Source organism: Etheostoma spectabile, chromosome 15 (genome assembly GCF_008692095.1).
Source record: "Etheostoma spectabile isolate EspeVRDwgs_2016 chromosome 15, UIUC_Espe_1.0, whole genome shotgun sequence".
Classification (NCBI taxonomy): domain Eukaryota; kingdom Metazoa; phylum Chordata; class Actinopteri; order Perciformes; family Percidae; genus Etheostoma; species Etheostoma spectabile.
The window spans coordinates 23932252-23945251 of NC_045747.1; the positions used below are offsets into that span (position 1 = coordinate 23932252).

General features: G+C 43.8%; 1 protein-coding gene across 1 annotated transcript in view; it reads left to right on the plus strand.

The window, feature by feature from the left end:
- Positions 1-2336: 2336 nt before the first annotated feature.
- LOC116703350 (mucolipin-1) overlaps positions 2337-13000 on the plus strand; it is a 19911-nt gene continuing 9247 nt past the window's right edge. Inside the window, exons 1-8 of the mRNA XM_032538017.1 lie at positions 2337-2583; positions 4725-4981; positions 6088-6249; positions 7742-7898; positions 8731-8812; positions 8945-9041; positions 10856-10955; positions 12851-12957. Coding sequence (XP_032393908.1) covers positions 2541-2583; positions 4725-4981; positions 6088-6249; positions 7742-7898; positions 8731-8812; positions 8945-9041; positions 10856-10955; positions 12851-12957 — 1005 coding nt within the window. The 5' untranslated portion in view covers positions 2337-2540. The remainder of the gene's footprint in view (positions 2584-4724; positions 4982-6087; positions 6250-7741; positions 7899-8730; positions 8813-8944; positions 9042-10855; positions 10956-12850; positions 12958-13000) is intronic.

A 13000-nucleotide genomic window follows, 5' to 3' on the forward strand; every position in this document is an offset into this window, starting at 1 on the left:
GAGTGTGTGACTTAGTAACGGGGAGTTAACTTTCTTTAATGAAAACAACAAAACGTACATGATGATGCTGTTTTATAAACCTGATCCCATCGTCTTTAGACAAATTAAAGACTAAGTCTTCAGCCGTTTTGATCCGGTCGTTAACGCCACGGATGAAATGTGGAACGTCCAAATGATGAAATACAGAACTGGGTTTGGTTTCTCTCTCTCTCTCTGTCTCTCTAATGCTCTGTCTCTCTCTCTCGATCTGTCTCTTGCTCTCTCTGTCCCTCTCTTTCGCTCTATCTGTCTTTCTCTCTCTGTCACTTTCCTGTCTGTCTCTCTCTCTCTCTGTCTCGCTCCGACTCTCAATCTGTCACGCTCTCGATATGTCTCTTGCTTTCTCTGTCTCTCTCTCTCTCTCGACATGTCTCTTGCTCTCTCTGTCCCTCTCTTGTCTCGCTCTGTCTCTCAATCTGTTTCTCTCTCGATATGTCTCTTGCTCTCTCTGTCTCTCTCTCGATATGTCTCTTGCTCTCTCTGTCCCTCTCTTGTCTCGCTCTGTCTCTCAATCTGTCTCTCTCTCGATATGTCTCTTGCTCTCTCTGTCCCTCTCTTTCGCTCTGTCTGTCTCTCTCCTGTCTCTCTAACGCTGTCTCTTTAACGCCCTGTCTCTCTTTCTGTCTCTCTCTCCCCCGATCTCTCTCTCTCTGTCCCTCTCCTGTCTCTGTCACTCTCTCTCTCTCTGTCTGTCTTGCTCTCTGTGTCTCTCTCTGTCTCTCATGTCCTTTCTGTCTCTAATACTGTCAGAATAATATTTAAGAAGTAGTTCTACATTTTGGGAAGTATGCGTATTAATATGTTTGTCTCCCACCCTGCTCCCCATCGTGCTCCTTGTGTTCAGTATCACTGCTGCTGCTGTTTCTGTGTGTAATGATGAACAGAACGATAATAAAAGAGAAATATAACTCGTGTGTCTGACGTATTATTCTGTGGACGTCATCCTGCCAAACTCGCCCGGCAGGTCAATCAACATGAAAAATTAAAAATTAAAATCAGTAAAAGAGTTCTCAAAATAAACACCATGTTTCTCAAAATATTGAGTAGCTTTCTTAATAAGAACGTTTGTCGCTTGTTTTGACGTTTTCAGCACGATTAACTTCAGTTTTACAGTTATTTTTGGGATTTATGGTCAGTAAATAGTCATTTATAGGAAATTATACCTAATGTTTGAGTTAGAAAAGCAGAAATTAGGAATTATTGAGACTAAAATTAAAGGAATGGATGTTGATGATAATCACAGACTGGAATATGTCAACTTTTACTCAATACTATTTCAACAACACTTCACTTTGTTTTACAATGCTATAAAATAGAATAAGACCCAAAATTAATGAAAGTAGAGATTTGTACTTGGCAAAGAGCGTTGGAATCAATCATGTTATTTTGGGGAATTAAAAAGAACATTGATATAGGACAACATGAGGACAACATGAGGACAACATGAAGACAACATGAGGACAACATGAGGACAACATGAGGACAACATGAAGACAACATGAGGACAACATGAGGACAACATGAGGACAACATGAGGACAACATGGGGACAACATGGGGACAACATGAGGACAACATGAGGACAACATGAGGACAACATGAGGACAACATGGGGACAACATGAGGACAACATGAGGACAACATGAAGACAACATGAGGACAACATGAGGACAACATGAGGACAACATGGGGACAACATGAGGACAACATGAGGACAACATGAGGACAACATGAGGACAACATGAAGACAACATGAGGACAACATGAGGACAACATGAGGGCAACATGAGGACAACATGAAGACAACATGAAGACAACATGAGGACAACATGAGGACAACATGAGGACAACATGAGGGTTAAAAGAATTTTCAAAATAAAAGACCACGTTTCTCAAAATATTGAGTAGCTATAACTATATCTGATACATACTGCAATCTATTTAAATAATAACATATGTTGTCAGTATCACTAACGAGGTTTGTAAATCTGTCATATTTCTATTTATATATTTACTTTTTATTATTTTTATTTTGCTTTCTTCATGGATCTGTTTATATTTCTACTTGGTCTCATATTACAGACAATTATTTTTCTTTATAATCTTATTATGAGCCGTGATGAATGATTGTAATGAATGTTTGTAACTGTATTTCTTACTAATATTAAAAAAAAAATAAAATGCAATCCGTCCGTCACCGGTCACGTGGCGGCGGTCACGCGGTAACCAGGAAGCTCGCGGTGTGTTTACCTGTGTGTGTGTGTGTGTGTCACAACACCGCGACACCGAGCTGCATCCCTTAATATCATATTTTAATGGCATATTTTAAAATTATAGCTTAATATCATAGTGTAATATCATAGTGTGATGTCATAGTGAAATATGCGTTAATTGATCTGCGTTAATTGATGTGCGTTGACCCCTAACATGACTCCAGTCCCAGGTCGCTGTCTGTGCTGCTAATGTCCGTCTCCACCAGCCCCGCGTGAAGTCCCCGTCACCATGACGACTACAGGTCACACCTGTCCCCAGGACAGCGCCACAGGTACGTTGTCTCGTGACCCTTCCTGCTCCAGACACACTGACTCAGAAACGGATCCGTGACGTGGTCCCGTGTCTTGATACATGGGGTGTATACTTATGCCCCTGTATTTTAACATAGGGGGGTGTATACTTATGCCCCCTGTATTTTAACATAGGGGGGTGTATACTTATGCCCCTGTATTTTAACATAGGGGGTGTATAATTATGCCCCCTGTATTTTAACATAGGGGGGTGTATACTTATGCCCCTGTATTTTAACATAGGGGGGTGTATACTTATGTCCCTGTATTTTAACATAGGGGGTGTATACTTATGTCCCTGTATTTTAACATAGGGGGGTGTATACTTATGTCCCTGTATTTTAACATAGGGGGGTGTATACTTATGCCCCCTGTATTTTAACTAGGGGGTGAGTACTTATGCCCCTGTATTTAACATGGGGGGTGTATACTTATGCCCCTGTATTTTTTTACAGCCAACTGGGGGGTGTATACTATGCCCCTGTATTTTAACATGGGGGTGTATACTTATGCCCCCTGTATTTTTTAAAATAGGGGGTGTATACTTATGCCCCGTATTTTAACATAGGGGGTGTATATTATGCCCCTGTATTTAACATAGGGGTGTATACTTATGCCCCTGTATTTTAACATAGGGGGGTGTATACTTATGCCCCCTGTATTTTAACATAGGGGGTGTATACTTATGTCCCTGTATTTTAACATAGGGGGGTGTATACTTATGCCCTGTATTTTAACATAGGGGGGTGTAACTTATGCCCCCTGTATTTTAACATAGGGGGGTGTTACTTATGCCCCTGTATTTTAACATAGGGGGTGTATAATTATGCCCCTGTATTTTAACATAGGGGGGTGTATACTTATGTCCCTGTATTTTAACATAGGGGGGTGTATACTTATGTCCCTGTATTTTAACATAGGGGGTGTATACTTATGTCCCTGTATTTTAACATAGGGGGGTGTATACTTATGTCCCTGTATTTTAACATAGGGGGTGTATACTTATGCCCCCTGTATTTTAACATAGGGGGTGTATACTTTTGCCCCCGTATTTTAACATGGGGGGTGTATACTTATGCCCCTGTATTTTAACATGGGGGTGTATAACTTATGCCCCTGTATTTAACATGGGGGTGTATACTTATGCCCCCTGTATTTTAACATAGGGGGGTGTATATATTATGCCCCTGTATTTTAACATAGGGGGTGTATAATTATGCCCCTGTATTTTAACATAGGGGGTGTATACTTATGCCCCTGTATTTTAACATAGGGGGGTGTATACTTATGCCCCCTGTATTTTAACATAGGGGGTGTATACTTATGTCCCTGTATTTTAACATAGGGGGGTGTATACTTATGTCCCTGTATTTTAACATAGGGGGGTGTATACTTATGCCCCCTGTATTTTAACATAGGGGGTGTATACTTATGCCCCTGTATTTTAACATGGGGGGTGTATACTTATGCCCCTGTATTTTAACATAGGGGGGTGTATACTTATGCCCCTGTATTTTAACATAGGGGGTGTATACTTATGCCCTGTATTTTAACATAGGGGGGTGTATACTTATGCCCCTGTATTTTAACATAGGGGGGTGTATACTTATGCCCCCTGTATTTTAACATAGGGGGTGTATACTTATGCCCCTGTATTTTAACATAGGGGGGTGTATACTTATGCCCCCTGTATTTTAACATAGGGGGGTGTATACTTATGCCCCTGTATTTTAACATAGGGGGGTGTATACTTATGCCCCTGTATTTTAAGGAAGAACATTTATTTATTTATGATACATTATTCATTCACAAAGAAAATTGGTGTCCTGTGATTTTTCATTTTGTTTAATTAAGGCATTAAGATACATTTAAAAAAGATTCTTTTTTTTATTCCTCTTTTTAGTCAATTTAAGCACGGGTATGCAACCTGATGAGCACCAGTATTTACTGTATTGTGTTTTTTAGCCTGATTTATACTAAAGGGACTAAAAGTAAAGATGTGTCGGCCTCTTCTGCTTCCATTCTGACTGATTTTGAGGAAACTGAAGTCCCAGTTTAACATTTAATGAGTTTAATGAATCCCGATCATCTTCTGAAACCAGGATTTCTTTGTATTTCCCAGAAAACAACAGGCTCCTCTCCTCCGTGACCGGCTATGGGTCCCAGGAACCTCTTGGGGGCGGGACCCCTCGTCCTCCTGCTCTGGGGGGCCCTGAGTCCCTGCAGAGGCCGAGGAAGGAGGAAGAGGAGGAGGAGGAGGTCCTGAAGAGGAACCTCAAGTACTTCTTCATGAGCCCTTGTGACAAGTATCAGGCCAAGGGCCGCAAGCCTTTCAAACTCTTCCTGCAGCTGCTCAAGATCTTCATCGTGACTCTGCAGGTGGATAACACACACACACACACACACACACACACACACATACACACACACACACACACACACACACACACACAGACACACAGACACACAGAAACATAGAAACACACACACACACACACACACACACAGACAGAACACAGACACACAGACACACAGACACACACAGACACACAGAAACATAGAAAACACACACACACACACACACCACACACACACACACAGACTTAGAGACACACAGACACACACAGACACACAGAAACATAGAAACACATACACACACACAGACACACAGAAACATAGAAACACATACACACACAGACACACAGAAACATAGAAACACATACACACACACAGACACACAGAAACATAGAAAACACATACACACACAGACACACACACACACAGACAGACAGACAGACAAACGCACACACAGACACACACACACACACACAGACAGACAGACAGACAAACGCACACACAGAAACACACACACACAACACACCAGCCACACACACACAGAAACACACACACAACACCACAGCCACACACACAGACACACCACACACACACACACAGACAGGACACACACACACACAGACACAGACACACACACACACACACACACACACACACACACACACACACACACACACACACACACACACACACACACACACACACACAACAGCCACACTCCCACACAGAAACACACACACACACACACACAGCCACACACACAGACACACACACACACACACACAGACAGAGACACACACACACACACAGACAGACAGAGAATAAGACCCAAAATTAATGAAAGTAGAGATTTGTACTTGGCAAAGAGCGTTGGAATCAATCATGTTATTTTGGTTGATCACAATTAACATTAATATAGGAAAATGTGTCAATTTGACCCGAGGACAACAAGAGGGTCATCTCAAACCATCAACAGCGTTTTGTAAAAGACGAATGGAAAAAACAAAACCACATAAAAATACAAAGATAAAACACAAACAAAAGACAAATGGTAATATGTTTCATTTTACACCAGTGTGTAAAATTCCTATCGTGCAGCTCATTGTTTGTTTGTTGTCTTTGTCTCTCAGCTGACGCTGTTTGGACTGAGCAACCAGATGGTGGTGACCTTTAAAGACGAGAACACGGACGCGTTCAAGCATCTCTTCCTGGAGGGTTACTCGGACCGGGGTCCTCAGGCCGCGCACACGCAGGAGGAGGTCTACAGCCGCGTCCGCTTCGCCGTCCAGCAGGTAACGGCCCGCCTACGAATCATCTCAGCTACGAGTCGTTTCGGCTGATTCATCCAAAATTGCGCAACACCTTCTCCCTCTCCAGTGGCATCCAACCTAGTCCATATTCATGACTTTCCACTTCTGGGATTGCTCCGGTCACCCTATGGTTCAAGGAGTCTTTATTATCCCCGGGGGGGGGGGGGCAATTTGTTGTGCAGCAGCATGTGACATAAATAAATAACACACAGGTTATACAAGACAACAGCCATACATCTAGGAACAAAACAAATATGTTCTACGCGGAAGTCCACACCTCACATTCCATCCATCCATCTTCATCCGCTTATCCGGTATCGGGTCTCGGGGGGCAGCAGCTCCAGTAGGGGACCCCAAACTTCCCTTTCCCGGAGCCACATCAACCAGCTCCGACTGGGGGATCCCGAGGCGTTCCCAGGCCAGGTTGGAGATATAATCCCTCCACCTTGTCCCGGGTCTTCCCCGAGGCCTCCTCCCAGCTGGACGTCCCTCCACCTAGTCCTGGGTCTTCCCCGAGGCCTCCACCAAGCTGGACGTCCCTCCACCTTGTCCCGGGTCTTCCCCGAGGCCCCCTCCCAGCTGGACGTCCCTCCACCTAGTCCTGGGTCTTCTCCGAGGCCTCCTCCCAGCTGGACGTCCCTCCACCTAGTCCTGGGTCTTCACCGAGGCCTCCTCCTAGCTGGATGTCCCTCCACCTAGTCCCGGGTCTTCCCCGAGGCCTCCTCCCAGCTGGACGTCCCTCCACCTAGTCCTGGGTCTTCCCCGAGGCCTCCTCCCAGCTGGACGTTCCTCCACCTAGTCCTGGGTCTTCCCCGAGGCCTCCTCCCAGCTGGACGTCCCTTCACCTAGTCCTGGGTCTTCCCCGAGGCTTCCTCCCAGCTGGACGTCCCTCCACCTAGTCCTGGATCTTCCCCGAGGCCTCCTCCCAGCTGGACGTGCCTTGGACCACCTCCCTAGGGACCCCCCCAGGAGGCATCCTCACCACATTGACTTATTAATAAAAGCCTACAGCAGCGGGGACAGAAGAGTCTTTGTGTCTGTCTGTCCTGCATTTGGGCTTTAGACTGAATCTGCCGCCAGACGGCAACAACATGAAGCAGCTTTTCGGGGACGGGGGACGGGGACGGGGGACTGGGGTCGGCCAGGACTGATTGTGCCTTCTTGAGGGACCTTGTCTCATATGTCCTCTATGTCCTTTTAGTCAACCGGATTTCTGTTACCTTACCAGCTAATGTTAGCGGTAGCTTGGTTGGTTGAACAAGACATGTTTAGGCGACCAAAATGTTCCAATTTGCTTTGATGTTGAAGCGAAAACACAAAGTGAGAGGGTCAACGTTGGCATTGCTTTCAATAGGAGTGGGAATCATTACTGCAATTTTAAATATAGTGCAATATTCTGCGATATATATATATATATATATACTGCAATTTATAACCTTGTGATTTGCTTCTTTCCCCCCCCCCCCCCCCCCAGTACCTGGCCCTGCCCCGGATCTCCGTGGGCCGCTATGCGTACGTGTTGGGGGTCGGGGTGAACGGCAGCGCCCTCTCCCTCTGCCAGAGTTGCTATAGCAACGGCACCATCGACCCCGTCAACGACACCTTCCACATCGACCCCCACGTCGTCACCGGTACGTGACCTTTACCTGTCAGATATCTCTGCTTTTTCCTCCGGTTTGGATGAATTTTGTTGCATATTTTCTTAGGTTGTTTTCTCTTTCTTTTTTTTTGGGGATGTTTTTGATGCTTTTTTTCCCCCCTCGAGATTTAAACCTGCTTTTTTCCGTGGTTTTTGTCGCTTTTCGGTGCTTTTGTTGCTTTTTTTTTCCTCCTACGCTTTCATTTAGCTTTTAGTTACTTTAAAAAAAAAAAAAAGAAAAAAAAAAAGGGTGTTTGTTGTTAACGTGTTTGTCGCTTTGAAAAAAAAATAGATTTATCATTAGATTTGTCCCTGGATATTCTCCTTTTGAAATTCTTTAACTAGGATAACTCCTTGAGATGCACCATCTCACTTTCAAGGGCGTCCTCTAAACAAAATACAAACAAACAAGCAAACAATAACAACAACAACAATGTGTGTTGCCGTTCCACATACTATGTCAAGACTGTGCTCTGCTTTTAAAGCCTGGAAATATTTCTCCAAAAACACACTACAGACCGTTAGCTTTTCCCTCTCCCTTTAGTAGCAACTCTGTCTTGGGAAAGGGAGTTATTTACACACACTTGATGATGACTTTTGGCAGTGCATGATCCATCTTATGTCAAAATAAATACAGTAAGACAAATAAAAGAAAGCTCCAAGTGGACGATTCAGCATTTGAATGCTTTGAGGAAGTGCAGAAGTGTGGTTTTCTGCTTCATGTGACGAGGAAACAAGAAGGTTTTAAGGTTTTTTAAAAAAAAAAAACTTCCCCTGGATATTCTTGACTTCCTCTTAAAGCTATTTTCTGATTTTTCTTGCAGATTGCATCGGCCTGAACCCACCGACGGACACTTCTGCTGCAGGAAACCCCGACTACAAGAACTTCACTCTCCAGTTTCACAAGTCAGATGACATTACGTTTGTTTTTTACGACATTGGAAATAGAAAAAAAAAAGGTGCGATTGCTCTTCACGGTGTTACGTCTTGAACTCACATTGACTTTTCTTCGTCTGTCTGTCACATATTTGTGTCCAGGCTGATCAACGTAACCATTGACTTCCAGCTGAAGGCCATCAACATTCAGACCGTTATACACAATGAAATCCCCGACTGCTACACCTTCGCCATCACGGTGAACTACATCTCCTCGGTTATTCCTGTTTAAATAGACAGAATTATGACGTCCCGATTTATCACAACTGTTAAGTTTTATGTTATAATGAGTTTGGTATAAGCGTTAATGGGTGACATTGGGTTTTTTTTTCAACCTGGAGCCTTATTTTCACATGCATTGGGATTTAAAATTGGTCTAGAATTGAGCAAGACCATGCAACCGGCTGTCTTGAACCAGACTGCTATGTTTGCATATATAGAAAAAATGGGCAATTTCCATCCACTAAAAATTCAGTTTTTGCCACTGACAGGCTCAGATTATTATCCTAAATCCTTTTTTTTAACCAGAAACGGCCTCGAAATCATCATCACCAAACCCACCAGACTCCATGTAAATAATCAGCCATTTTAGCGCGTACAGAGCAACATATTTCCACATTTAAATGGGTGAAATATTCTGATCATGTCCAGGTTCATAATTGTATTTTGAGGTTGTACCAGAACAGGTCTCCATGGTTTCATTTTCAAAAAACACCATGTTTTTTTTGTTCTGTTCATTGCTGCAGATCCTGTTGTCACCCTGTGTGTTCAGGTCTCTGTTTTATCTCCAGAGTGAGACATCTCACTAGTTTTATCTCCAGAGTGAGACATCTCACTAGTCTTAGCTCCAGAGTGAGACATCTCACTAGTTTTATCTCCAGAGTGAGACATCTCACTAGTCTTAGCTCCAGAGTGAGACATCTCCCTTCTATCCTATCTTTGTTGGGAGCTGCACATGCTCAGTAGCTCGGTAAGATCCCATCAGCTGATAACTCTTTCTCCAGCTTTGGTCAGTCCAAGGCCGGATCAGCTGGGAGACTTCTTCTAGGCCAGGGACACTTGTGGAATGCCTCCAGAACAGGGACAGGAAGTAGCACAGGGACAGGAAGTAGTTCTTTTGGAGATTATGGTGAACTAGTGGCTGTTGGAGCAGTGTTTTTCCATTGAGAACGAGCTAGCATGCTACGGTTAGCCACCTCGTCTCTAGGGACGTAGAAAGCCGTGCAGATGTTGGACATCTCACCCGGAGACTGAAGACAGAGGACACTCAGAAACCAGATCAGAGGACATTCAGAAACCAGATCAGAGGACACTCAGAAACCGGATCAGAGGACATTCAGAAACCGGATCTCACTCAGAACACCATGGATGGGGTTTTTTTTCCAAGTGTGTAAGCATGTGGAAGCACCAGAGACACAAAATAACACCAAAATCCCAGAAAAAAGTGATTTTTTTCATAATATGGACACTTTAAAAAAACAAACGGTACTTTTAGCGTGTATAGAGCAGCATGTCTCCACATGTAAATGGGTGAATTAATGATTAATTTCAACCAAACCAGTACAGGGATTGTTGGAAAAGTGGAAAGACGAACCAAGGCGGCTTTTGATGGTTTTATTTAGTTTCTGTCGACTTTGAAAAAGTGTGTTTTACGATAATAAAGTCTGGAGGGTTTGGTGATGGTGATTTCGGGGCTGTTTCACGTTAAAGATAAAGGATCTTATTCTTTAACTAAAAGGTTTGTCTCTGTAGGGATCCATCCCATAATGTTGTCAGACACTTAGAATAATAACCTCAGCCTGTTAGCTGCAATAACAGATTCTTTAGTGGACGGGGTTGCAGGTGCATTACATTCCAGTTTATTTAATACTGGAACAATTTCAAAGATTGTTGTTTCCCTCCGTCACTCAGACCCAAAAACACGGGGAAATAGGGTCCAGTTACCCATTAAGATGAACTCATGGAGCTGTGTAAGGAGGTTTTTAGATTTACTCTGGTTCTTGTTGCTATCAGATCGTCATGGATAACAGCGTGCACAGCGGCAAAGTGAAGATCCGTCTGCAGAACGAGGCCTCCATCCACGAGTGTAGAGACCCCAACCTGTCTGGACACGGTGAGTTAACGGGTGGTGGAGGACCTGCAATGCAACGGATACGTGGTTGGTCCAGATGTTTGTTCATCGGTCTCCTACTAGTCTACATCGACAACCTTTTCATTTCCGGGATTGCTCCGGTGCCGCCGGAAACCCCTTCTTTTCGGCCGAATCCTCTGTCTCTGTGTTGGTGCTCTAACCTGCGGCTGATATCTGAGGACTATGGTCACCTGGTCCTCAGGTCTCTGCAGGGTCAATCCAGACAGTTAGCTAGACTATCTGTCCAATCTGAGGACTATGGTTACCTGGTCCTCAGGTCTCTGCAGGGTAAATCCAGACCACTAGCTAGACTATCTGTCCAATCTGAGGACTATGGTTACCTGGTCCTCAGGTCTCTGCAGGGTAAATCCAGACCACTAGCTAGACTATCTGTCCAATCTGAGGACTATGGTGACCTGGTCCTCAGGTCTCTGCAGGGTGAATCCAGACCGCTAGCTAGACTATCTGTCCAATCTGAGTCTCTGTTGACGACCGGGGTTACATAACATTGGTAGAAACGTTATCGCCTTTTCATCTCCTTTTCATCTCCTTTTCTTCTCCTTTTTGTCACCTTTTTGTCTCCTTTTCGATGCCTTTTTGTCTCCTTTTTGTTTCCTTTTTGTTTCCTTTTTGTCTCCTTTTTGACACCTTTTTGTCTCCTTTTCATCTCCTTTTCTTCTCCTTTTTGTAACCTTTTTGTCTCCTTTTCGACGCCTTTTTGTCTCCTTTTTGTTTCCTTTTTGTTTCCTTTTTGTCTCCTTTTTGACACCTTTTTGTCTCCTTTTCATCTCCTTTTCTTCTCCTTTTCGACGCCTTTTTGTCTCCTTTTGTTTCCTTTTTGTTTCCTTTTTGTCTCCTTTTTGACACCTTTTTGTCTCCTTTTTGTCTCCTTTTTGTCTCCTTTTTGACGCCTTTTCGTTTCCTTTTTGTCTCCTTTTTTTTTCCTTTTTGTCTCCTTTTTGTCTCCTTTTCGACGCCTTTTGTCTCCTTTTTGTTTCCTTTTTGACACCTTTTTGTCTCCTTTTTGTCTCCTTTTTGTCTCCTTTTTGACGCCTTTTCGTTTCCTTTTTGTCTCCTTTTTGTTTCCTTTTTGTCTCCTTTTTGTCTCCTTTTTGTCTCCTTTTTGACGCCTTTTCGTTTCCTTTTTGTCTCCTTTTTGTTTCCTTTTTGTCTCCTTTTTGTCTCATTTTTGTCTCCTTTTCGACGCCTTTTCGTTTCCTTTTTGTCTCCTTTTTGTCTCCTTTTTGTCTCCTTTTTGTCTCATTTTTGACGCCTTTTCGTTTCCTTTTTGTCTCCTTTTTGTTTCCTTTTTGTCTCATTTTTGTCTCCTTTTTGTCTCCTTTTCGACGCCTTTTGTCTCCTTTTTGACGTCTTTTCGACACCTTTTGTCTCCTTTTTGTCTCCTTTTTGTCGCTTTGTAGTCACTTTTCTACGTCTTTAAGTTGCTTTTTTTTGCCTTTTTGGTCGCCTTTGTCATCGCCTTGTTGTCGTGGTAATTGCAGACATAGGACTCTGGTTACCTGCTCCTCAGATCTCAAACAGAAACTGACTGGACAGATAGTCTAGCTAGCAGTCTAGCTAGCAGTCTAGCTAGCTAGACTACCTGTCCAATCAGAGTCTCTGTTGACGACTTAAACTACTTCTGAACGTACCCACGTTCCACCAAAACAACTTCCTTCCTGAGACTATTTAGCAGCGGCACCGTGGCTCCGTCCGGCCAAGACAATTGTGATTAATTTAAAGAAATGCCAATAAACCAGGGCACGTTTTCCTCCCATCTCAGAATGCTGTGTGGACTCACCAAACCCTCCTCCGCAGCGCTGTGGAGGAAGGTCTAGTAATGACTGTTTTTATGCCTTTGCTCGGTCCCCCGTCAGCGGAGAACTACGCCCGGGAGTTCCTGGACGTGCTGGTGGCGTCCGTCTGCCTGCTGTCGCTGCTGCTGTGCGGGCGCTCCATCTTCAGAGGCGTCCTCCTGCAACACGTAAACCCAACACTCATGTGTTTATCTTATGGAAACGCTGCTT